Below are 26,625 nucleotides of genomic sequence, written 5' to 3' on the forward strand. Positions count from 1 at the left end.
GTTTTAAGTTAACTAAGCATTATGTTATACTACTGCTATACCATACTATATAAATAGATCTACAAGCTCATAGCACGCCGAGTGGCACGCTACGCCACGCAATCTACAAGCTCAAAGCATCAGTGTGAGCTTGTAGATCTGTTTTTTTCTTTTGTGTATCAGGGTTTAGTTTATACAAACTATTGGTCCGACTGTCAGACCGACAACCTACCTCAAACCATAACCGTAAGCACGGGAGCAGCGGTTGACTGCATGTTCGACCGTTGTTTCCGCATGTTGGTCTGTTGGTGTCTAATCTGCTTGTGCATCCCGTTTCTTTTATGGGGATTCCATGGTTCATGTTAGATTTAAAAGATTAATCAGAGGGCCCACAGAATTTAATTTGCAACATTTTTGAGAAACTTCAGTTTAGTTAGTTTAGTCTTATCTATCCAAATACATTCATGTCCGCAGTTACAATTTATTCTATCAAGGACAGAACAGGTGATTTCCATTGTCCATTTTTACACCAATTAATTGTCAAACATTTGGAGAACTTTCACAATATTTATTTTATTTACACTTACAAAGTATAAAAGAAAAATGGCAGCACCTTGACATTGGGTCAACTTTTTCAACAGATTCAACACCTCTCAAACACTTTATAGAGATCAGGTATGTTGGCAATCTGGAGCACACTGCCGTCTTCACTGAAGTGCTTTGGAGGGCTGAAGAGGCTACGTAAAGCCTTAAATATAATATGCTCCACCTTCCAACGCCATGAATTCATCTCGCTGTCCTGAAACGGGAACGAATTACATATCAGTTCTGATAAATGTGTATTATGACGAATAGAAGGTTTGTCTGCTCACATGCGTTATTCATGTGTACATGTAGTCGCTGTTGGGCAGAATCTTGTTTTATTTTGTTGTATGATTGATAGTATGCAAAAGTAGCGAATTGCCAGCAGGCTCTCAAAATAAGCGTGCTAGATTGAAAGTCATTTTAAGTCTGGGTTTTATAAATTAATATTTAAACACAAACATTAAATTATTACTACAATGGTTCCATTGGAATCATTTCATTATTTTTTCCTGAAAAGTTATGGTTTTGGACAACAGTGATTGTACAATGTTAAAATGCTCGTCTTGTTTTTCTCCATACCGTCTGCTCATCTCCAGGCCCAGTCTCCAGGATGTACTGCTTCCTGATGGAGTAGAACTGGCTGCACTCCTTACTAAAGTCTCTAAAGCACTCCTTCTCATCGTCCCAGTTCACCTGCTCAACAGCAAACAGAAGTAACCGTAAACGTAATTCAGATGACTGTTTCTACTGTAGATTGACTGCAATGAATCGTACCTCGGTGGCTAGGCGCAGGATGAACATTGGGAGTCCCTCCATAACAGGGATGTACTTGTCAAGCAGTAACGGCAGCCCCGTTAGGTTTCCTTCCTATAAAGCACAAAGCTTAGTCTTACAAGATGACCAATAACAAGAGTAGCCTACGATTGAGAATTCAGACTTCTTTTCCCTTCCCCATCAAATATTGGTAAATTGTCTAACCAACAGACTTACCGCCCTACCATTTCAACTGACCTGGTCTATCTCCACAGAAAAGTAGTCCCCCAGCATCTCATGTTTTTTCTTCAGGAAGTCTACTATGTACTGAGCCAGGCCCTCCTTCGGTCCGTCATCCTCCGTCCAGCCACTCTCCTCAGAGTCTAGTGCCAGCATGGCCAAATCATACAGTGGAGCGGGCTCCTAATACACAGAACCAGCCGTCCATCCAGCAGGAAGGTTAGGATCCCTCATATACTGGCAATTTAAATAAGCTAATCAAACAAAATAAAATACTCACAGATAGTCTCAATACACCAAAATTGCCAAAGTCATAGATCAGTATTTGGTAGAAAAGCTCCTGGCTGGAATAGATAACAAAACAAAATCCAGAAATAGAATGAGAGATGTTTCGGCAGCCTGAGAGGAAGCAGACAGTGAAGCAGGCTTTTTGTACTGACCTGAGTTTGGTGGTGCTGAGTAGGTACAGTTTGGTATGATGTTGGATGAGCGTCCACTGGGGATCGACACAACCCACAAACGAGTGATTCTGGAGCATTTCTTGAAGACCTGAAGGAATGGAAAACTTAGTTTTCTTTATATTATGTAAAATCTGGGTTCGCATACATTTCACAGGGTTCCTACGCAAGTATGGAATTTTATTTTATACTTTTCCAATTCCAAGTCTGGAAAATAATGTATGGAACAATATTCATGTTTCCAGACTATTACTGCTGTTCTGTTTTCCCAGGCAGGGGACTTGAGGGGAGCCTCCTGGTCGGTGATTCCAGCTCATCATATGCTTTAGCCTTTAACACGATCAGTCCCAGGATTCCTTCAAAATAGGAGCTCTGGGGTGCCGGGAAAACAATCCGGAAAAAAACAGAAATATTTTGCTAGCTTACCTTGCTCTCGTTTTCATTATATCGCTAAATATTACAAAGCATTCATATCTTGAACGAGTGGCGAATGAGAAGTCAGAAATTAAGCGCTTAGTATATCCATCAGATCAGGACGTGTGGACACGTCGGATGGACGGAACCTGTTAAGTGCCTGGGATGTCCATACTCAGGGCGGCCAGGGGACCTCCATACATACAGTACATTCTGAGAGAGGGCGAGGTGAATTTAGCGACCCGACCGACATACGGGATTTAGCGGCCGACTCGGACAGTCGCTAAATTCACCACCTCGCTCTTGCTGTACATTCTGGCACCAACGGGCCTTTGCACGTCAAGGCTTCGCCCAAAGATACGCAATCTCAATTCCTAAATTTGAGCAAGAATGGTGCAGCACTAGTTTGCTGTCCAATTCATTTTAGTTACTCTTATGTTTTTGCTACAAGAGAGACTTTAAGAGAGGTTTAAGTCAAGCACTTTGATGTGGTCTGTTTAAAGCCACAGTAGCTGGCTCCAAATGCTACATTTTGAATGTAGTAATGTTCAGCAACTACACTAAAGACAAATATTCTCAATTTGAGATTCACATTTGAGCAAGAATCGTGCAGCACTAGCTTCGCCCCCTTGGCTGCCCTGGGAGTACGGACACCCCAGTCACCTGTAATACTGTAGGAGACGGCACAAGCTGGAATCACCAACCAGTCAGGGACACGTGTATACTGTACATACAGCAACAGACTTAATGCCAAGCTGCCTCTGATTGGCCTACCGAACGTCCCCTTCTGTGACTCACGAGGAATGGCTTCGCCTCTAGTTATGGGTCACATTCGCAAACATTGTCAGCTTTGTGTAAATGGGGAGGTGGGAATGGGGCTGAGTCGGCTCAAGCAAATTCCGCAACGTCGACATGACAACTTGCATGATTTAGTGTTGTCTCGTGCCGCAAATTCGCTTGAGACGGTGCCTCTCTGTCGCGTTCTGAAACTATACTTTATCTGCCAAAAACAGTGATGGCAGTGTAGGAACCCTGATTTCAGCAAGTGTACCTTTATGTGTTTTCTCAGTGATCTCAGTCCTGAGGTCCTTGATACTCATCAGCTTGATCATTCTCCTTTTTGGTGTCGCTGCAGCGGTGAGGTCTTCCTTTTCCTCTGGTCCTTTCCTGGGACGCTTCCTGTGTTCGAATAACCACATACACAATATAAAATGGTGAATGGTGCATAGCGCCTTTATCCAAGGCGCTTTACATAGATTGTGCATTTCATTCACCCAATGCACAGTCACCCATTCACATGCAGTCCATTCACACACACATTCACCGATGGCAGAGTAAACCATGCAAGGCACCAACCTGCACATCGGTTCAGCGTCTTGCTCAAGGACACTTCGACACTAACTCTGGGGGAGCCCGGGATCGAACTGGGAAGCTCACAGTTCCCATCCAGCTGCTCTCCTGGCCACTCTACCCCTCATACTCTGCCTGTGCTGTCTTATTGTGTTACATAACCATATTTATAATGTAGATACATTATAAATAATATTCAACAAAGTTCAGCCATAATCTTAAATCCACTGTTCTGACAATAACACACAGAAGAGCACGCACAACTCTGGAATCTGGTAATACCTGGGAAGATCTGGGTTGGAGATGCCGCCATCTTGTGGACCCCCCACCTCCTGCCCTGTCACAGCCTCCAGCATCTCTGCATCATCCATCTCATCCACATCGATGGTAGAGAGCTGAGCGCTGGTCCCAGGCTCCCCGCTGCTTGTACCCGGCGATTTGGCGACAGGCACTGCTGCCTTCTCCTTTGGCTGGAGGAAGGCATCTAGCTTCTGAGCTCGACAGTCGGTCCTCACCATCTGATGTGCGTAGACTCGCTCACCAGATTCAGTCGTTGTGCTAGAAGAGGGCTTCACCTCACTGCTGGCAGAGACTGACAGCCCTGGCAGCAAGGTCTGCACACAGAATAGAGCAGGATCTTAGCCCCTCAGACCCAAAACTAAAGAACGTTGGATAAGATGTTGTCCACAATTCCATGCTGTATTGATGTGGTACCATAGGAGAGATAATGGCCAAACAATCAAAATAACAATTATTTTACATTCTTTAATTTGTGTAGACTTTGTGTAAGTTAAGTAATGCAGATGTTTAACAAGAAATGGCTTCATTTTACACTCAAGAGTTAAATATCTAATAAGGGTCCATTTGGTTACCAACTCTCCATTTAGCTGGGGACCACCTGGAACCCCCTCAAAGACCGGTGGTCTTTGTTTTTTGGACTTGGATGATGATCACTAGTCATGCCATACCTGTGTGAAATACGTGCGGGAGAAGTTGGAGCCCAGCAGTTTGCTCTCGACGTGTTTCTGAACACTTTCAACGATGCAGTCTTCATGCAAAAAGTGCACCTCGTGTTTTGTGGGATGGACGTTCACGTCGATGTTATGCGGGGCAATCTCGAGGCTATGGTAGCACAAAAAGGTGGGTAAACCCAAAGGGCATTTAACAGCAATGGCTTCTATTGCGGAATACAAAATAATAATTAGATTTATTTACCTTAGATAAAGAAAGGGGTGGGTGTTCTTGGGTAGGTATGCAGCATAAACCGTCTCAATGGCTTTCTTCAAGGCACTTGATTCCACCAGACGATCTGCGGGAGGGAGACCACTGAAAACCATGTGCTTCTATTGGAGGTACATCATAATAGGCAAACATTTTCAAACTTAAAATAAATAACATTTTCAAAATTAGCAGAAATAGCAGATCTACCGGTACAAGCTCGCCACGATGTGTTAAGAGCTTGTAGTCGACATTTTCAATATCATATCATATACTATAATTAACCGAATGTCTGAGTGTGTGTGTGTGTCCGTGTGTGTGTGTCTGTCAGAAACAGTGCCGTAACTCCTTACTGCCTGCACCAATCACTTTTCACACAGGCATTGACCATATGAATATGGAGGGCGTAACGAAGCCCTTTTTTCGATTTGACACATTAATGATTATCAATTAATTTATTAGTCAATTACAAACGCACCCGGGCGCAGTACCCTTCACGGCCACAAGGGGGCAAATATCTCACAACGGGTAAGGACTAGTGTGTATAATACAATGTTATCCACAACATTATAAGATTCGGACAATGTGACCGACTGTTCTACATACGATTGATGAAGAGGATGAGAATGCATTTCTTGACCGAGTAGTTTGCATTGGAGATATAGCCTTTCAGCTTGTAGGCCAGTTTCTGATCCTCGCAGCCCACTTCCATCAGCTCCCTGGGAAGTGGGAACAGAACACATACCACCAACGTCACTGTTATTCATTCCACCTGAAAGCATTGACTTAATACTGAACAGTACGGGCCATCAGAGCAGAGCATGGGCTTCTCTCATTTGATTTGTACCTGCTGACTGCGTTGCCAAATACTCCACGAATATTATCCAGTATGGATGCGTTGGGTAACGTCCTGACATCTGCCACAGTCTCTCCTTGCTGAAGAAAAAACAAGACAAGACAAAGTTAAGTCATACCTGTGTGAGCCTATTCTCCCTGTATTTTCTAGTAATGCTGATCAAGAATAGTCCACAGTAGCTGAGAGAGATCAAATATACAAACATAATTTGGGCACCTTTGCTTTGTATTTAACTTTGGTTAAATACAAAATATATATTTTTTGTTTTCAGACCTTTGGGACACTTTGTGATATTTGGACATAATCAAATTTGTCTTAACTTGACATTGTTATGTTGGGGCGTGTGTAGCTTTGATAGGAGTGGATATGCTACAAATTCATAGTGTGTGTAGATTGGCTATTTTTATTGGATTTAAGGGATTATCTCACCTTTTTGACGGAAAAGCTCTTCCCAGAGTTGTGTATGGCATACCTGTAAAACATTGTTTGTGAATTAACAGAGACAACACAAATGAAGAATGAGCTAGTCAATTAACCCAAGAGCAAACTCTATGACCATGAGGCATTCGGAGAAACGCCAGGCAGACAGACCTGCTGACCACCTCTACAATCCTGCCATACTCCTCACTGGGGCTCTTCAGGGCTTTCCTCCTGGTGGGCACGTTGTAGAACAGGTCCTCCGCCTGCAGGATTGATAAACTTATATTGTATGCATCTAAATGTAGGTAGGTACAGTTACAGTATATACAGTGCGTCCTTCTCTGCAACAACAGCATGTGTTACCAATGAACTTACTAGGATCTGTGTCCCCTGATTCCCAGCACAGGGCTTGGGGGGGCTTTTGAGTTTCCCATCGCTGTAGTTGGCTCTGAGTAACGACGGGAACAATAAGGAGACTTGTGAGGAGCAGAAAGAACAGCAGCTTGCTTTGTGCAAGAGAGCAAGAGGAGTGATGAAACATGTGGATCTAATGTACCTGTATGCACACTTGGCATCTGCTGTTTTAGTGGTTATTGTCACATGAGCAACATGACTTATACTGGCCAGTGCCTACAAACAAGTACAAAGACACAAATAAATATGAGGTGCATTAACAATGAATTCATAAAGTATATCCAGTGGTGGAAGAAAAACAGCAATACCACGAATGTACAAATAGTTAATGTCTTGCATTCAAAATTTTACTTGAGTAAAAGTATTGTCATTAAGATGTACTACTTACTGTACCAAACAAACTGTAAAAGCACCACTCATAATATGAGTACTGAGCATTGTATTTATGATGTTGCAGCTGGTAAAGGTGAGGCTGATTTGAATTACTTTATGGTAGCTTATCCATTCAACACTTGTATTGCATGTATTTGTATGAATAATCTACATCCGCAAAGTAACTAAACAAGTACAATATTTGCCTGAGATGTAGTGCCAGTGGGGAGTAGGAATAAAAAATGGAAACACTCCAGCAAAGTTCACTTCAGTACATTACTTAAGTAAATGTACTTACTTTCCACTCATTTTATAGCCTGACACAATGCCAAGAAGAATACTGCTTTTACTTTACCTCTCCTCTGAAACCGTATGTTGAAATGGCTGTAAGGTCCTGGAAAGTCTTTAGTTTGCTGGTGGTGAACCGTTCACACACTATTTCCATGTCTTCTTTCTGATTTGACAAAAGACACAGGTTAATGGTTGTGTGAATCAACAGTAGGCATTATCAGAGATAAAACCTGGTTGATAACACTGCGGTCTGACGGTCCTACCCTGATGCCAGTGCCATTGTCTTGTATCTGAATGAGCTTAAGTCCTCCCTCTTTTACTGTCACCTGAATGTTGGTTGACTTGGCATCTAAACTGTGACACCGAAAAACACAAATGTGATGCAATTCTGTCACATAGCCTATGTGGCAAATGGTGATATATATGAAAGAAACACTGTGGGTATTTCCTAGTAATAAAATACTCGCATTGTCAACTTTAGCTCATGGAAAAAGTGTCGTATAGTTTTACCAGTTCTCTAGCATCTCTTTGATGGCGTTAGCAGGACGCTGGATGACCTCTCCAGCAGCAATCCGATTGACAACGGTTTCGTCCAGCCTCCGGATAACTCCTGCCATGATCACAGTGCTGCAACGAGGTAAATAAATATAACCTACAAATAAGAGAGAATGTTAATATGATGGCGAAATCAGATGGGCTGGCGATGTACTTCGCAACCTATCATATAATACAACTCACTAAAATGTGTTTACTAGGCTTTCCCAACCGTCAACACATTAACACAACAACAAACCCAGCCGGCATGGGTAGTTGGGTACGCTGTGTACGCACCATGGAGGAGGTTAAGCGCAGTGTTGCCAGATTGTGTGAGAGAAAAAAGCAACCAGGTCCATAAAAACAAGCCCAAAAAAGAAGCCTGACTAGGCTATTATAGCAGATCTACAAGCTCACAATGCGACGCGTATGAGAAATGTGTGAGGTTGTGAGAATCACAACAAGCTTTAAACTACAAACAGGAGCCCTCGGACAATGTTTCTTCGACTACGCATGCACCTCCTGGTACCACAGCACCTCAAAGGCCCTCATAGTTACAAGGGTCTCATAGTTAGTGCTCCAGATTTCCCAAAACAAACCTCTCTGGTCAGGCTACTACTTGGCCTCACTCCCCGGCCGAACCCACCTCACCCCTGCCCACTTTGACAGGCTGGAATGGCTTAGGGTTGACGACAGAGTACAGCACCTTGCAATGGGTCTGGTCCACAAGATTCGCTACACCAATATACCCATGTACCTGTCTAAATACTTCCTTAATGTCAACGAAGTCCACACCCACAACACCAGAGGTAGTTCAACAAACCATGTGCAACCCAGATTCGGCACAAACAAGGGACTAAATTCATTTCGCTCCTATGCCACCAAAATGTGGAACGCCCTACCAACAGTCATTAAGACATGCGAATCCCTTGACTCCTTCAAAACTGCTCTCAAAAGGCACACGGACGGCTGCAATTCGAAACTGGCCCCCGTAAAATCTGAATCCCCCACCCACCCCTGTTCCCCCTCACTGTATATGTTTCTTTTCCCTTTTTACCTCCTATGATGATTTCCTTTTGACTATATAGTTGTGTATATTCGTACGTCTCTAAATGTTTAGATTAATTGAAAATGGTGGGCCCTATTGTAAACAAGTGTAATGCTTTATGTCGTCCACTCACTGTTAACAGTTGTATTGAGTTGTACTTGAAATGTACTGTAATTCTGCAAACTGTTAATAAATAAATAAATCAATCAATCAATCAAATCAAACTAAAAAATTGCAACTACCAACATTTACAACTACAAGCCCAAAGTTGCTTATAATAAGCCGAGATGGCAACACTGGTTACGCGCGGGAGAAGGGGGGAACATGCCACGCCCCTCTCATGGCTCATTGGCTGAACGCGATGGGATCGAGGCGGGCTCTGCAGCTATGCAGCTAAATGAAGCGATTGGCGGAAATTCTTCTTCTGTAATAAATTACTATTATTATTATTATTTGGGGCGCGTAACGTGTAAAGATGCAGAGCGCCACCTGACGGAGCGAGATGTGATATCACAGCTATCACGTTGACATTATTTCCATAATGGAAAAACCCAAACGCTGAACATCTCTTCATTTTCAAAATGTCAATATTGTTCAGTCCACCCATAACATAATAATCTCTCACTCAATTCAATTCAAATGAGCTTTTGGCATGAGAAAACGTACGTTTACATTGCCAAAGCAAGTGTAATACAATAAAAACAGTTGAAATGGGGAGTATACATACTGTTGCCACTTGCCAGCATTTTGTAATTCACTATTACAGTATTACTATAATGCTCCTTTTTACTTTTTACAGTAAAAGGAACGAACCACGTTATAGCCGGCTGCTATATTATTAGTCCACCAGGCCACCTTTTTAAATGATTTTCATGATTTAAATGTTTTACTTTTATAGTATCTCTGATGGTAGGCCTATTTCAAGTTTCTAGCATAGGCTACTATAAGCTAATAATGTAAAACGCACACCTAGTAGTAGGCCTAGATCTCTATGTACTAAATGTAACAGACAAAAAACTTTTAAATGTTATTGCGTCCAAAGTCTGGATGTACAATCACTGTCGCATCACAACAATGTCTATTTTCTTCAGTTCAACATAGCCTACAGTAGCGGAGCCTAACCGCAGTTTTGTTCATGAAGAAACTATCTGAAGTGTCAGTTTTCACCTTGTGCCCACTCTGTCTGTGGCATGTGTGGATCCATGAGAATGAATTGATCATTAATGCCTCTTTTGGCTGCCAGAAATATGTTTCTGTCATTATTTTGTTTTATTTCTCCATCCACTTCCTATTCATCATTTTTGGTTTCTGATCTGCTTGTCTTAAATGACGTTAAACTCACCAACATTGCAGCTGCAGTCCAAGCTTGAATTATCCTCTTTCAATCTGCCGAGCTTGTTTTTCATAAAAATCCACCGTAGAGATGTTATGAGCTACTTTCTGTCTAACCTCGCATCTGCAAGTGCTGGAGTTTGGAAGCACTCGTCGTCGTACGTCACTGAACGGCCCTGCGTTCAACCTGTTTCGAATTTGCACATAATGCAGGAGGCAGCAGCGCGACCCGTTAACAGAAATGAGTGCTTCCAAACTGCAACACTTAAAAAAACAATCACTTGCAGAGGATGTCTTGACAGAAAGTAGCTCATAACATCTCTACGGTGGATTTTTATGAAAAACAAGCTCGGCAGATTGAAAGAGGATAATTCAAGTTTGGACTGCAGCTGCAATGTTGGTGAGTTTAACGTCATTTAAGACAAGCAGATCACAAACCAAAAAATTATGAATAGGAAGTGAATGGAGCTTGTTGCAACTCTAGATTCAACCCATTGTAAAAAAAATCTAGAGTTGCAAATTGCGGCTAGTCATTAACCAAGGTTTGTTTGTTGTTTCTGAACCAATGTTTTACGTTCTTTGTCAACATTTAAGGTGTATGTTTGATTTGTATATGACTTTAATTGATGCGATTTGTTTTTGTTACAGTTTGACGTTTGTTGTTGACTTGTTGTTCATATGTGGACCCCCTCGAAAACGAGATGATGCATCTCAAGGGGAGGTAACAAGAAGACTCGCCACATTTACCCTTTTTGGCGAGTTATCTTGAGAACTCGCCGAAACGTGAAGAACACGCCAGAATGTGAAGAAGCGTCGCCGCGGGGGCGACGCCTCTTCACATTCTGGCGAGTTTCTTCACTTTTCGGGGCACTTTCAGCAGCTGCAGCTGCAAGTTTCTGAATGTTCTCAGAGCCTGCATCTCCGCATGCTGGGGGTGGCTGATCTACAAGCTCACAACGTGAGCTCACGACGCGTTGTGAGCTTGTATATCAGGCAGAATAAATCAGCCATCACTGCGCTTCATTCACTGTGGAAGAGAGATGTCTTTTGTACCTCGCTATTTTTCGTGGCACATTATGTTTAATCCCTCAGTGTTTGTGTTTTAAGTTTCTGAATGTTCTCAGAGCCTGCATCTCCGTCTCCGCTGTCCCGAGTTGGGACAGTGTCTGTCAGCGTGCATGATCATCATGCAGTAGCTAGATGCGCGCTCCAGTGGCGAGATTTCTTCCCCTTTTGGCGAATCTCGCCAAAGGTGAAGAAGACTCGCCGGGTCGAGTCCTCTCGTATTGCAAGGGGATATCCTTTCTCAATAAAGGTTCATATATATGGGTTTCCTGTCATTCCATTCCCTGCATTCCCCTTATGCAGCCAGTGAGGTAAATACATGTGTTCATCATGTATGCATTATATTGTCATGTTCGTTATGTTTATGTGCTTAAGTTTGTTCATGTACTGATCGTTGTTTATTCATTGTGTGTTCATCAGTTTTGACGTTGGTTTTTTGAGAGTGAAGGCTCAATAAAATCATCAGTAAACAGAAACGACTGACTCGTTCATGGAGGGAGTGACACTCTAAAATATAGACCTATATTATCAGTAGTTTTACTTTTGCCAAGCAGCGCATAGGGTAGAAAGGAGTTTGTCCACTGCGTGGCGCTAATAGCCAAAATGTGCACCAGGCTGAACTCGAGCTGAACTCACGCCTCCCGGGTCATACATGTACCTGCGGCTGCATGTCCATGACATGTTTCACAAGGAGCTTTGCAAAGAACATATGTATTTTTTGATTGACATACTAAGGCAGGCTACATAACATATCCTCCAGATCTAGATGCTTCCTAAGTTACTGAGTTGTTTCCTTCACAGTTCACACACACACACGCACACACACGCGCGCGCACACACCCATTACTATTATGTTAAAGGAGAATTGAACCCTATAGACTGATTTATCAGTTATTTACTTGAAAGTTGGATTTCATTTATGTTTGAAAAGTATCTCTTTACAAAATAAGACCAAGTTAGAAATGTTTAAATGATTTAAGAATTTAAAAGACTACTAAAAAAATGATAATTTACCATGTTAAATGCCTTGTTCAATTATAGCTGCTCTACAAGCTCAAAGTTCAGCTGAATACTTAAAATGCTGAGATGTTTACTTAATTTTGAATCATTTATTCAAGCTTAAATGGTGAATTAATTAAAAATGTTGACTTTAATACGTTAATTTAAAAGAGATTTAATTTAAGCATTTGTTTAAAAACACTTTGTTTAAAAGACATTTGATTGGTTAAAATATATTGAATGTTTAAAAACAAGACTGGTAAGAACTTATTGGTTGGAATTGTTTTGAAAGGATTATCATTTGTTGTTTCGCAATGTTGTTAATCTTTGTTCTCTGTTTTTGAAGGTTTTCAACCTAACTGACTAAAGACCAACCATCAACAAATGAATGATAAGTTGGAAAATAAAGTTGGTTGGAAATTGGAGTTGAATCCTTTATGTCCTTTGGAGTGGAACAGAGTTGAACTTTACACTCACTGTGATGTAGTAACAGTGATGTAGTAACATCACATGATAATGGTGCATTAGGTGTGCAAGCATTGACAGCAGTCAACATGTATTGTCAATGCTTCCACATCAGCTCACCTAAATCTTTGTTTTTGGCTTTTCTGCCATTATTGATAGTTCCAAGTGAAGATTGACATGAACGGCCGTGACGCACTGCCAGGCCAGAGCCCATATGTGCCTAGTAGTGGGGCCTAGCGGGGCCACTGTGCACCTAAATCTAACACCCATTAGACCTATATGTTTTATCTGCAGCTGCACTGCTTACATCACTGTGAGAGTCTGGTCAGGATGCGTATGTCAGTCTGCCATGTTTTGACCCTTCTGTAGTTTTTCACTTTCACCACAGGAGAACGAACTACAAGCCTAGGGCAGCATGCAGGGCTCATATCCCTTTATTGGCCAGTGGCTTCACATCTAAAATACAAAATGTGAGAGTAAAGGTGCACGCTTCAACATCTTTAAATTATTTCTCACAGGATAGTCCCCAGACCCCGTCGAGATATCCTCAATTTATCAGTCTACATCTCCTCAGGATTCAGTGTGTCCAGGTAGTTATAGCGTTTCTGTTTCTGACTGTAGAGATGTCACAGCCTGGCCATTTTTGGTTCACATTTTAGGCTACAAATGTAGTGGTAATTAAGCTTAGAATATGTCCTCCTAAATCTCCTAAGGAACTTCCCCTAAGTCTTGGGCTTAACTTCACCATGGACAGTGACTGCCCACTGGCATTGAAGCAAGGTTCACTAAACAAAAGTTATCTAAAACTAAAATTCAAAAAACATTTCCGTTAACTGAACTAAATTATAAACTAGAAAAGAAACTAAACTTAAACTGTATTGTGTGTTTACAAAGCTAAAACACTGAAATGATAGACAAAATGCGCTTATAGTTTTTTTTTAGTTTTTTTTTAAATGCTATCTTTTCTTGAGTTTTTATTACACAATACTTACACTGGCCCTTTTCAATGAAAAGGACAGGAAAAAAACAAACTAAGCGTAAATATTAAAGTAAAAACTAACAAACTAAACTATAATGAAAAATCCAAAACTATTATAATCTTGCTTGCTGGCAAGTGACGCCATTCTGCAGTTTACTTCTGCTGTGCTTCTATTTGAGGCTTTGCCAACACATCCTCAGTCATAAACAAATTAATCTCTAGAGTTGACAGATCCCGACATCTTCATTAATCTAGGCATTGTAATAGACACATAGCCTACATGTCTTTCAGAAATTATGAGTTAAATGTGAATAGTTTGAAGAGCATCAGGCACCAGTTGTTGCTATGCTGTAAAGTTTATACAGTAAACAGTAGGCCTACTATGATTTCTCCCTATTACTGAATCACAGGCAGGTGTGTGGTTCCCTGCAAACCTTTCAGGTCAACACCCAAAAGAGAGATTAGACCTTTGCCCGGGGACCCAAACTAGTGAAAATAGTGCAGATCTACAAGCACACAAAGTATCGCTTTGAGCTGCGAGCTTGTAGATCGGCTATTTAACAATTTTTGTGGAATTTCTTAGATATTTTTTGTTAAAATTCATGAAAATTAAAATGTATTATTGAAAACAAATGAAACATGTATACCGGTATATTTTAAAATTGCTTTAGACCTGAGTGTAACTTTGTTAGGTAACAGGGGTCTCCCCATCACTCCAGGTCCTTAGTAAACACAAAATTCATTTTCATATTGGTTACAAAGGAGAGAGAACCCCACAAAGATAAGTTGTCAATATTTCACTTCCATTGTTTGTTCATTTATTTGTTTCATCACTTCCAATTCCACTTGCTTGAGTTATTTCTCCTGATTGGATGAAATTGGTATCCCAATTGATTGCTATGGGAATATAGAGCTATTTATTTCTTTTTTAAATGAAAGTATTTTTTTTCAAAATGTGTAATTAGTGGAGGTATCGTTCTGTGGCCTGCTGGGAGTGTGCACAAGAGTGTGCACTGGGGGTGTCTGTCAGCTACACACACACACACACACACACACACACACACACACACACACACATTATTATTATTTTTATATTAAATCCAGATGTGTGTGGTATCTCTCTCTCTGACATCACGTTCTGCTCATTCTGAATTCTGCTCCACTTCTCCCTTCGGCTGCGGGAGCAAATACAAATACAGGCCAGCCGCCAGGCCATGCACCAAATTCCCTGGACATGTAGGGGAATGTCAGGTATCATACTCAGTCTGTGCATGACTCAGTGCATTCCACTGCAACCCACGGTGTCTTAAGGCTTGCCTTAGTGCACTCTTTAGCAGGACATGCCACAGGATATGATACAATGGAAACAATAGAGGTCAGGCATGTAAAAATACGAGTTCAAGGCAAGAGGAGTGGTGAAAAGCCATTGAAGCCTGCATAAGATCTTTACTACTGTCTTGTGACTTGAGGGTTAAAGACTGCTGCAATATGAATATGTAAACATTTACACTTTAAAAGTACAGACGAAACTAAACAGTGCCTCGTGGAATGCTATTAACCAGCATGGCTCCAGGCGGGTGGAGTGATGGTACTGGTTATGTATCTCACCGGTCAGTCAATGCCAGCTGCTTGTAGTATACTCCCCATTTCTACAATTTTTATTGTATTACAAATTACACTTGCTTTGGCAATGTAAACGTACGTTTTCTCATGCCAATAAAGCTCCTTTGAATTTAATTGAGTGAGAGATTATTAAGTTATGGGTGGACTGAACAATATTGACATTTTGAAAATGAAGAGATGTTCAGCGTTCCTCTGCTCTTCTGTGTTCACTGCCTCCACTTTAACGTGTACAATAAGTGAGACTCACTCAGATAACAGCTTTTAAAGACAGCTGCCACAGCCTTTCCTGATGACACACACACACGCACAGGTCGCACGCACTCACAGGAATCGTATATGTTAATGATGTATTATAAACTTGGATTGTGCTTAATCAAGCAATATTCAAAAGCAGTCACACAGACACACAGGTGCCGACCAAAATACACATAAACTGCTGACAAACAAATCAGAAACAAATGCACACATGTGCTCTGGGGTGCATCATTTTCATGGATTTGTGCATGTGTGCCCAATTGCAGCAAGATCTGCACTGCTGCAAGATAAACAAATGCAGCTTGAAAGAGTGGCATCCAGTCAATTGCAACAATCTCTGAAGAAGTTTCTACATCAAGTTTGTGTTCATATCATGGGTACCAGCCAATACATAAAGTACATTCCCATTGAACTGGGACCTATTAGTTTTCATTGGTGCGGGTTACTCTCACCTTCATGTTAATGTCTGCTTCTTTCTCCACCAATAAGGTGATGATCTCAGGCTGACCCAGGCCTGCAACCTCTGACATGGCTGTGTGTGTTGCCATTGGATCAGCTATTTTCGACACCAGCATGCAGCTACAGTAAATCAGGCCTTAAGTTGGAGCCTGGCTGCCTGCATGAGCATTTAAAGTCTGGCATTCCCATCATTAAGAGCTCAGACATTGTGCAATATAATAGTGAATGAAGTTACTGGATCCACGATTTGTCCTTTTTTGCATGCTTAAACTTGCCAAGATTTCATAATCAGGAGCTAAATTACTTAATTAAATACGTTTTTTTTACCAGTCTCCACATGCCCTGATTTGGAACTGAGCTAATTAGGCTAATACATGTTTTTATGTTTTCTTTACACACCAACATGATTTGACCTCCCTGAACTAACTTAACTGCGTTGTGTATCACAACACTGATTCCAGATGCAGGTTCAGCTATAGCCCATTTTCCTTTTTCTCACATCCTCTTCTTTTTTCCTGTGACGCTCCACCTCCTCCTGTTCTATCTCCTCACAGTACAGTACTGCAGCAGCCCTAGATACATGTCAAAACAAAACACAACACTCGTTTCCAGGTTGTGCTTATAGGCAAACAAACAGCTACGTTTTCAGTATCTCTATTGGTTAAAGTTGCACAACATGCTCAGACTACACAATGCTGAGATTGTCCTACCCCGTAATGACAGACTTGTGAAAGACCTGTTTCAAGTTATTATATTGAAAGCTGCCAATCCTTAACTTGTTTAAATAAACAAAATATTATTTTGACCAATCTAGCATTATGTTAATACAATAAAAGAGGTGTTGCATGAAACTGAAATGGAAATAACTTAATATCCCAAATTTGCCCTCTGTTATAGCTCAACAGTAAAAATCCTGTGTAGGAGAACGAGAACATGAAAGTCACAGATTCAGCTTCAATGCGTTCTTCTAAGCAGGTACAAAATACAGCAGTGAAAAATATTTGATTAAGCCTGATGACTAAATTCATTGTTCAAACCAATGGATGCAGCAAAAAGTCACTGCCAACATTGTTGGAACTGAATGCACAGTAAAATCCTCACTGTTCATTTATTTGACTTATAGTAGTATTTCAGTCTATAAACAGGCATACATACACGTTGCCGTGGCCAGAGCATGTACAAATTATACCACTTAAACCCTAAATACTTCATTGACAGGTGTCCCAGTGTTGGGCAAGTTACTTTGAAAGCGTAGCTTGTAAAGCTACAAGTAGCTCACCATGGCAGTAGCTTGATCAAGCTACATAGCTACCCCTGGAGAGATGTAGCTTGTAAAGCTACAGCTACATGGAAAAAGTAGCTCAAAGTAGCTCAGCTACTTTTTATTTTTCAGCGTTAAATTGAGAATGTACATGCGGGAGACCCCTCCTCCCCTCTGGGAGACCCCTCCCCTCTGGGAGACCCCTCCTCCCCTCTGGGAGACCCCTCCTACCCTGCTCCCCTCGGGGAGACCCCTCCTCACCCTACTCCCCTCTGGGAGACCCACCCACCCTGCTCCCCTCTGGGAGACCCCTCCTCACCCTGCTCCCCTCTGGGAGACCCACCCACCCTGCTCCCCTCTGGGAGACCCCTCCTCCCCCTGCTCCCCTCTGGGAGACCCCCCCACCCTGCTCCCCTCTGGGAGACCCCTCCTCCCCCTGCTCCCCTCTGGGAGACCCCCCCACCCTGCTCCCCTCTGGGAGACCCACCCACCCTGCTCCCCTCTGGGAGACCCCTCCTCCCCCTGCTCCCCTCTGGGAGACCCCCCCACCCTGCTCCCCTCTGGGAGACCCACCCACCCTGCTCCCCTCTGGGAGACCCCTCCACCCTGCTCCCCTCTGGGAGACCCCTCATCCCCCTGCTCCCCTCTGGGAGACCCCTCCTCCCCTCTAGGAGACCCCTGCTCCCCCCTGGGAGACCCCTCCCACCCTGTGATACCAGGGCCAATCAGAGGCCAATTAGAGGCAGCTGTCAAGTGCTGATATGCCCTCAAAGCAATCAGAAAAAGGAACAGTCCTTGATTTTTCAAAGGGGGTTCTAGTACAAGAATTAACACAGCAACCAATGGTCAAAATTAATATATTTCTTTCATGTTATTGCCCAAAATTGTAGCTTGTAACTTGAGTAGCTAAGCTACAAAAAATGACCCAAAAGGTAGCTGAGCTACTTGACGAGGTACACAAATATGAATGTAGCTAAAATACCACAAGCTACAGCAAAATGTAGCTCAGCTACGTAGCTCAGCTACATGTAGCTTAATACTCCCCAACACATACTAGGTCCTTTCCTTTCCCCCTCTACTCCAAATCTCTTGGCCTACAAGCTCACAACAGGTGCTCATTAGTATTACAAATGCATTGATATCTTGTAGGTCAACAGTTTTTCTGCAAAATGTTTGCCCCAAAATACAGACTGGTTCTTGTGATGAACCAAACTTTCACTGAGATTGCTATTGACAGTGACAATGAGTATCAAGATTCTCATATATGTTGCCTGTTGCAACTTGTTTAATCCCACATCCAAGCCCAACACTCACCTGGTCCCACCCAGCTACTTTTAGGTTTAATTTGTCAGCTATGTTCTATTATAATTTTTTGTTTGTCATGTTCTATAATTTGGGATCTGTTTTGTTTTGTATTAGTTTGATTATTTAGGGCAGAGGTTTTCAACTGGTGGTCCGTGAAGGTATTGCATGTGGTCCCTGGCCATGCATTTAGTATGTTTTTTATCGACCACTAGTTGGGAAAATAACTAGTTCATTAAGTGACCTGGTGATGTATGATGACATCCATGTCAATTACTGGGAAGTCGGATGTCAAGAACTTCCACAGAAAGGGAGTTTGAATTTCAAAGAAAAGTGAACCGGATTGACTGGTTGAGTCTATTAGGAAATGTCAAATGTGCCCATATAATCATGCAATCGCATGTGTCTGCCATCTATGAGTTTAATATGGAAGAAGAGAAGAGAATATAGAATAGAGAATAGAGAGTAAGGGCAACCATGGGAAAGGAATAGCTCCGGACGACTAGCATATGCCAGTTAAATTACTGACTATTAAGGGCTTGATTTAATTCACTTCAAATTAACAAATTTAATTATTAATTTTAATATCCCCTCACAGTGGTCCCCAGGTTGATTCTTAGTCAGGGTGGTGGTCCCCAGGTTGATTATTAGTCAGCGTGGTGGTCCCCAGGTTGATTATTAGTCAGCGTGGTGGTCCCTGGTTCATAATCAGTTGAAAACCCCTGATTTAGGGGTTTAATATCGGTACTTATGAACATATGGGAACTGTGTTTATTTACAGATGACACGCTACATTAACCACTTATACCCCAGCATCTGTATTCTGCAGAAAACTGTCTATTTGTCTATTTTCATATTTAAAGTAGAGCCGGAGTGACCATACCCTTTCACATTTTTACTGTAGGCCTACATGTGCTGCCAATCACAGCATCAAAGGATTTTACTAAACTGTATCTGCAATGACTAATGGGCTTTTTCAACAAGGCGATACTCCTTACTTTATGTTAATGCACTCTGTTGTATAACAGTGTTTATCCTCAGGCATACCATACCTTATGGTGACCTCACCTTGACAAAAAAAGAGCCATTGTTAGAACTGTGGCTACTGTGTGTAATCAGTTCCACTATGTGTGTTTGATGCAAACATGGCTGAAAAGGTCTTGGAAGGCATGAGGAAGGGTTAATATGAAATACTACTGTTTATAAAAGCTCACGTTTCCTATCACCACCTCCAGTGCTACGTTTATGAAGCTGAACAAGCAGCCTGAGCACACAGTGCTGTTAAGATTCAAGATTTTTTATGGTTACATTACATCTCTTATACGAGTACACAAGAGTCAATACTTTGTAGAGACCTGCGGATGAGCTTTTTTTTGTCACCCGAATCCGCATGTGCATATTTATAATCCGCCCGTTATCCGACGTTATCCGCATTAATACATTATTCCGATTTATAAATTGCGAGATTTTGTGCATTTTAAAAGCTAGAATAAGCCTATAGATAGATGCCATTAATTTATTTCCCGCATTATTTCACCCTAAACTGAGGTTATCCGTGGCAACCGCAGCTAAATCCGCCATCCGCAGGTCTCTAATACTTTGGTTGCGGTTCCTCAACATTGTAGTTGCAAAAGCAACAATAACAAAGAAATAGTTATAGAATAACAACATTAGTAAGTAGAAGGTGGAAGGGTAAAGAAATACACTAGCCCCTAGCTTCCGGTTGCTGTATTTAAGTGCCCACTGCTCTTAATAGTTTGATGAGTAAATGCAGAGAATAATGCTTATGTATGTGCAAATATACAGTGACAAATATACCTTTATTATTTTCTTATTTAAATAGCATAGTATGTATATTATTTAGGTGCTGTGTGCATGGGCCCCCGTACCGTTAAATATGTAGCCTATGTGCTAAGTATTTATTATTACTGAGATCCTCAGGGGTAAGAGAACAGTTACATATGTAATATGCACTGAATATATATTCCTCCTGCTACTTTGTGTGCTCCGGGTGGGGCCTAAAGAAGGAACAATGAGGAATTGTCTCCAAGATGCATCACTTCCTTTACTGTAGTTACATCAGACTTCATCCTGAGTTGACTATTTTTATGTGTGCTGTTGAGTCTTAAAGGCGAACTGCTGTTAACTTAGGTTAACTTAGGTCTTGGTTCAATGATGTGAGATGGACTGATAAGAACATACCTATGATTTAACCCTCTAACGTTCAATCTAGTGCTCTGTTTAGACACTTGCTGTATTTTATCAGACACACAGTCAAATCCTGCAGTGTTCATTTAACTCATTCATTTAAATGTTCATTAAGTTCATTTAAGTGTAATGCAGAGTCCAAGGCACTTTGGATAATAACATCAAATCCTGTGTTTGTAAAACTGATTTAAGTGTACAAATATATCAGTTTAGTTTTGTACACATACACATACATTATTGCCCTGATGAAGACTATGTGTGAGTCTTCTTTTAACTTTTATAAATAAAGTAGGCTACATCTATTTTTATCCACCCTCTCCTCATTTTAAACGTTTTGAGTGCTCAGATCACCGCCTTGTCTTTAGTAGGCCTATTCCAGTCCCACTGATCTTTGAAGCACCAGCCCTACTTTTCACTGTTACTTTTTGCATCTCCATCGAGCACCTGTCAGGCTGGGAGCACATATGATCCTGATTCCTGTGTATATTGATACTGACTTGTGGTCTTTATGGCAAATGTAACACAATGGGATCCTATAGAACCCGAAGAGAAACAAAGTGAGCAAAAGTATAACGTTACTTAATTCTCCTTCCTGATGGCGTATCTTTGTGTAAGTGTAACCTCTGACTTTTGAAATGTTGCCCTGGGCTTGGCCTCTTTGTGCTGACATGATGCTCTGTTTGAGCTTCATTTTCATCACAAGGTGATAGCAAAGTATAACTATCATCATCATAATCATTGTCACCACCAACAATTCCCACGTATTACTGAAATAATTTAAATAATCATATTATTACTGAAATCATACTACTGTATATTTGACAAAATCAGATTAATAACTGGCAGAAAGAATCTTCTCCTGATTTCCTGGACACTTGGTGGATGTCCATCGCGCGCGCGCGCGCGCGCGCACACACACACACACACACACACACACACACGTTATCATTATCAGGATCTGGTGCACCGCTATAGAAATAAAACAATATTCCATTATTGATCACTGAACAAAGTGTTACTTACTTGTAAGGCATCAATTATACTATAATGCTACCCATACAGTAGTTCACCCAGCAGCAATCTACTTTGTTATAGCAAATGCTCCACAACAACACAGTGAAACAGTGAACAGTGAAACATTCCTTAAGCAGTACTTAATTATCTGTTTTGAATCTCAGGTATGTTTCCATTGCATAGTTGTCTCATCAACCTAGAGTACACACCTTAATGAAATGACACCAACTATTTAAGCTACGTTGACAAACACAAAACTAGTTTAGCTTGTAGAACATCCTGTCTCCTCATGTCCCCAAGTAACACTGTCCTCTGAAAGGCCATCTGCAATAACCTAATATTAAGTATACTGCACACCCATTCACCTTTGCAGCTAAGTGTCCCTTTCTCGGACTGCAACTGTAGCCTACTTACTGTATAAGACCCATTTATTGAAATCCCAAACATGGAATATACTTGGACCATGCATTATGCCACATATAATGCCTGTCTCAGGACGGCCACCTGCCAGTATACAGTGGATAACTTCCCAGTCTTTCTGGGTAAGTTGGGTAACTATATAGCTAACTTTAACCCTGAAATCCCAATTTTGGGCATGTCATTATAGGCTAAGAAGAAAGGACAATTGCTGATCTACAAGGTCACAACATGCCGTAATGTGTTGTGAGCTTGTAGATCGGCTTTTCCCCAAAAATAAGTTTTGATAAATGACTTAGTTTAACATGTGTAGCACAGTGGAATAGAGTAGACACTATGACACGTCAAGAGTCAATTAGTACTATAGGCTACTGTATATACATTTGTGTTCTGGTAATATCATTGATCACTTGTTTTGCATGTCCGTGGCAAAAATAAAATATTAATGGAAATGTCCATCACATTCACAAGCTGGCAAAGTGATTTCCCCGGGTGCAGATAGCTGCTGTATTATCATGGTTATTGGTGGTGGCGGCAATATTAATAATTTTAGTCTGGATATATCAAATCCCATATTGAGGATCACACAAGAATAGCATCACTTTATGGACAAAATAACACCCAAAAGGGTTCATAATTTCAGTCTGCTTGAGGTGTAATGCAGCTTTAAACAAAATAGCAGACAGTGGCACTGGTACATATCTGAACTCATCTTCTCACAGTGCGTGTCAACCACATAACCGACACTTTCACACCAATAATTGCATAGAAGCATCATGGTTTTGTTATGCGTACACACCCATGGCACTGTGCCAAGAGAACTCACAAATCAAACGCACGTACAGTACACGCAGTCAAGTTGTCTACAGTCTACCGATGTTAACCATCTCAAACCCACACCCTAACCTCCCACGGGGAAGCACACCTAAACCTAACCTAAGGTTTACATTTTATACTGTGAATTAATTGCACTAGCAAAGTGTAACATGCAGTGAGGACGGAACGTTTGTTCTACCCCATTGGTTCTCTGGGGTACTAATATAAGGAGTGTTCTACCCAATTGATTCTCTGGGGTCCTAATATAAGGAGTGTTCTACCCCATTGGTTCTCTGGGGTCCTAATATAAGGAGTGTTCTACTGCATTGGTTCTCTGGGGTCCTAATATAAGGAGTGTTCTACCCCATTGGTTCTCTGGGGTCCTAATATAAGGAGTGTTCTACCCCATTGGTTATCTGGGGTCCTAATATAAGGAGTCTTCTACCCCATTGGTTCTATGGGGTCCTAATTGTGTTCTACCCTATTGGTTCTCTGGGGTCCTAATATAAAGAGTGTTCTACCCCATTGGTTCTCTGGGGTCCTAATATAAGGAGTGTTCTACCCCATTGGTTCTGGGGTCCTAATATAAGGAGTGTTCTACCCCATTGGTTCTCTGGGGTCCTAATATAAGGAGTCTTCTACCCCATTGGTTCTATGGGGTCCTAATATAAGGAGTGTTCTACCCCATTGGTTCTCTGGGGTCCTAATATAAGGAGTGTTCTACCCCATTGGTTCTATGGGGTCCTAATATGAGGAGTGTTCTACCCCATTGGTTCTCTGGGGTCCTAACTATCATCATCATAATCATTGTCACCACCAACAATTCCCACGTATTACTGAAATAATTTAAATAATCATATTATTACTGAAATCATACTACTGTATATTTGACAAAATCAGATTAATAACTGGCAGAAAGAATCTTCTCCTGATTTCCTGGACACTTGGTGGATGTCCATCGCGCGCGCGCGCGCGCGCGCACACACACACACACACACACACACACGTTATCATTATCAGGATCTGGTGCACCGCTATAGAAATAAAACAATATTCCATTATTGATCACTGAACAAAGTGTTACTTACTTGTAAGGCATCAATTATACTATAATGCTACCCATACAGTAGTTCACCCTGCAGCAATCTACTTTGTTATAGCAAATGCTCCACAACAACACAGTGAAACAGTGAACAGTGAAACATTCCTTAAGCAGTACTTAATTATCTGTTTTGAATCTCAGGTATGTTTCCATTGCATAGTTGTCTCATCAACCTAGAGTACACACCTTAATGAAATGACACCAACTATTTAAGCTACGTTGACAAACACAAAACTAGTTTAGCTTGTAGAACATCCTGTCTCCTCATGTCCCCAAGTAACACTGTCCTCTGAAAGGCCATCTGCAATAACCTAATATTAAGTATACTGCACACCCATTCACCTTTGCAGCTAAGTGTCCCTTTCTCGGACTGCAACTGTAGCCTACTTACTGTATAAGACCCATTTATTGAAATCCCAAACATGGAATATACTTGGACCATGCATTATGCCACATATAATGCCTGTCTCAGGACGGCCACCTGCCAGTATACAGTGGATAACTTCCCAGTCTTTCTGGGTAAGTTGGGTAACTATATAGCTAACTTTAACCCTGAAATCCCAATTTTGGGCATGTCATTATAGGCTAAGAAGAAAGGACAATTGCTGATCTACAAGGTCACAACATGCCGTAATGTGTTGTGAGCTTGTAGATCGGCTTTTCCCCAAAAATAAGTTTTGATAAATGACTTAGTTTAACATGTGTAGCACAGTGGAATAGAGTAGACACTATGACACGTCAAGAGTCAATTAGTACTATAGGCTACTGTATATACATTTGTGTTCTGGTAATATCATTGATCACTTGTTTTGCATGTCCGTGGCAAAAATAAAATATTAATGGAAATGTCCATCACATTCACAAGCTGGCAAAGTGATTTCCCCGGGTGCAGATAGCTGCTGTATTATCATGGTTATTGGTGGTGGCGGCAATATTAATAATTTTAGTCTGGATATATCAAATCCCATATTGAGGATCACACAAGAATAGCATCACTTTATGGACAAAATAACACCCAAAAGGGTTCATAATTTCAGTCTGCTTGAGGTGTAATGCAGCTTTAAACAAAATAGCAGACAGTGGCACTGGTACATATCTGAACTCATCTTCTCACAGTGCGTGTCAACCACATAACCGACACTTTCACACCAATAATTGCATAGAAGCATCATGGTTTTGTTATGCGTACACACCCATGGCACTGTGCCAAGAGAACTCACAAATCAAACGCACGTACAGTACACGCAGTCAAGTTGTCTACAGTCTACCGATGTTAACCATCTCAAACCCACACCCTAACCTCCCACGGGGAAGCACACCTAAACCTAACCTAAGGTTTACATTTTATACTGTGAATTAATTGCACTAGCAAAGTGTAACATGCAGTGAGGACGGAACGTTTGTTCTACCCCATTGGTTCTCTGGGGTACTAATATAAGGAGTGTTCTACCCCATTGATTCTCTGGGGTCCTAATATAAGGAGTGTTCTACCCCATTGGTTCTCTGGGGTCCTAATATAAGGAGTGTTCTACTGCATTGGTTCTCTGGGGTCCTAATATAAGGAGTGTTCTACCCCATTGGTTCTCTGGGGTCCTAATATAAGGAGTGTTCTACCCCATTGGTTATCTGGGGTCCTAATATAAGGAGTCTTCTACCCCATTGGTTCTATGGGGTCCTAATTGTGTTCTACCCTATTGGTTCTCTGGGGTCCTAATATAAGGAGTGTTCTACCCCATTGGTTCTCTGGGGTCCTAATATAAGGAGTGTTCTACCCCATTGGTTCTGGGGTCCTAATATAAGGAGTGTTCTACCCCATTGGTTCTCTGGGGTCCTAATATAAGGAGTCTTCTACCCCATTGGTTCTATGGGGTCCTAATATAAGGAGTGTTCTACCCCATTGGTTCTCTGGGGTCCTAATATAAGGAGTGTTCTACCCCATTGGTTCTATGGGGTCCTAATATGAGGAGTGTTCTACCCCATTGGTTCTCTGGGGTCCTAATGGAGTGCCGTAACAGAGGCTTGTCATGTCAGCTGTCACTCAACTCAATGAAGGCGTGTTTTGGGCTGTAAAACAATCTGCCCATTTTGACCTATTTAGTTTTTCTTGCAAATATTTGATGCTGCTGCTTTAGATTCTACCAGCATATAAACACAGCAGAGGCCCTTCCAGGGACCCCTGGGTGCCACAGGCACACAGTTTCATTCGACTATGAATGGGCCTTTTGCGCCATGACACAGTGCCCTCTTGCCCTTATGCTCCAAAGGCTAACTGAGCTGACAGTCCTGGTCCACCTAAATGCTCCGGGGTATGCCCTATGCCCTATAGGTACCAGGGTCAACTCACATAAGTTACCCGAACCTAAAAGTCTATGTACGTGACCTGCCTCGTCTAGAGG

The 26,625-nt window shown here is 41.6% G+C and overlaps 2 protein-coding genes across 2 annotated transcripts in view; both read right to left on the reverse strand.

Annotated features, from left to right (window-relative positions):
* Positions 1-26,625, reverse strand: part of dnajc12 (DnaJ (Hsp40) homolog, subfamily C, member 12) — a 281,213-nt gene that overhangs the window by 211,821 nt on the left and 42,767 nt on the right. The gene's annotated exons all lie outside the window — the stretch shown is intronic.
* mlh1 (mutL homolog 1, colon cancer, nonpolyposis type 2 (E. coli)) lies at positions 594-8,019 on the reverse strand. Its single transcript, XM_083774182.1, has 19 exons — positions 7,861-8,019; positions 7,614-7,704; positions 7,415-7,513; positions 6,830-6,903; positions 6,649-6,721; positions 6,445-6,536; positions 6,283-6,325; positions 5,845-5,933; positions 5,604-5,716; positions 4,995-5,088; positions 4,748-4,901; positions 4,062-4,393; positions 3,481-3,608; positions 1,998-2,106; positions 1,838-1,901; positions 1,576-1,740; positions 1,339-1,431; positions 1,144-1,257; positions 594-778 (listed from the first exon to the last, which is right to left on the reverse strand). Exons 1-19 carry the CDS (start codon positions 7,965-7,967, stop codon positions 623-625), a joined length of 2,190 nt encoding a protein of 729 aa, XP_083630308.1. The 5' UTR covers positions 7,968-8,019; the 3' UTR covers positions 594-622.

Source organism: Protomyctophum parallelum, assembly GCF_964188405.1.
Source record: "Protomyctophum parallelum genome assembly, chromosome: 10".
NCBI classification, from domain to species: Eukaryota; Metazoa; Chordata; class Actinopteri; order Myctophiformes; family Myctophidae; genus Protomyctophum; species Protomyctophum parallelum.

Excerpts from the sequence above, each read along its gene's own strand:
- mlh1 (XM_083774182.1), bottom strand. The coding sequence starts at position 7,967 with ATGGCAGGAGTTATCCGGAGGCTGGACGAAACCGTTGTCAATCGGATT. Across the intron at positions 6,537-6,648 it reads ATCAGGGGACACAGATCCTA|GCGGAGGACCTGTTCTACAA; the intron begins GTAAGTTCATTG and ends TCAATCCTGCAG. Across the intron at positions 5,089-5,603 it reads TCTCATCCTCTTCATCAATC|ATCGTCTGGTGGAATCAAGT; the intron begins GTATGTAGAACA and ends TCCCTCCCGCAG.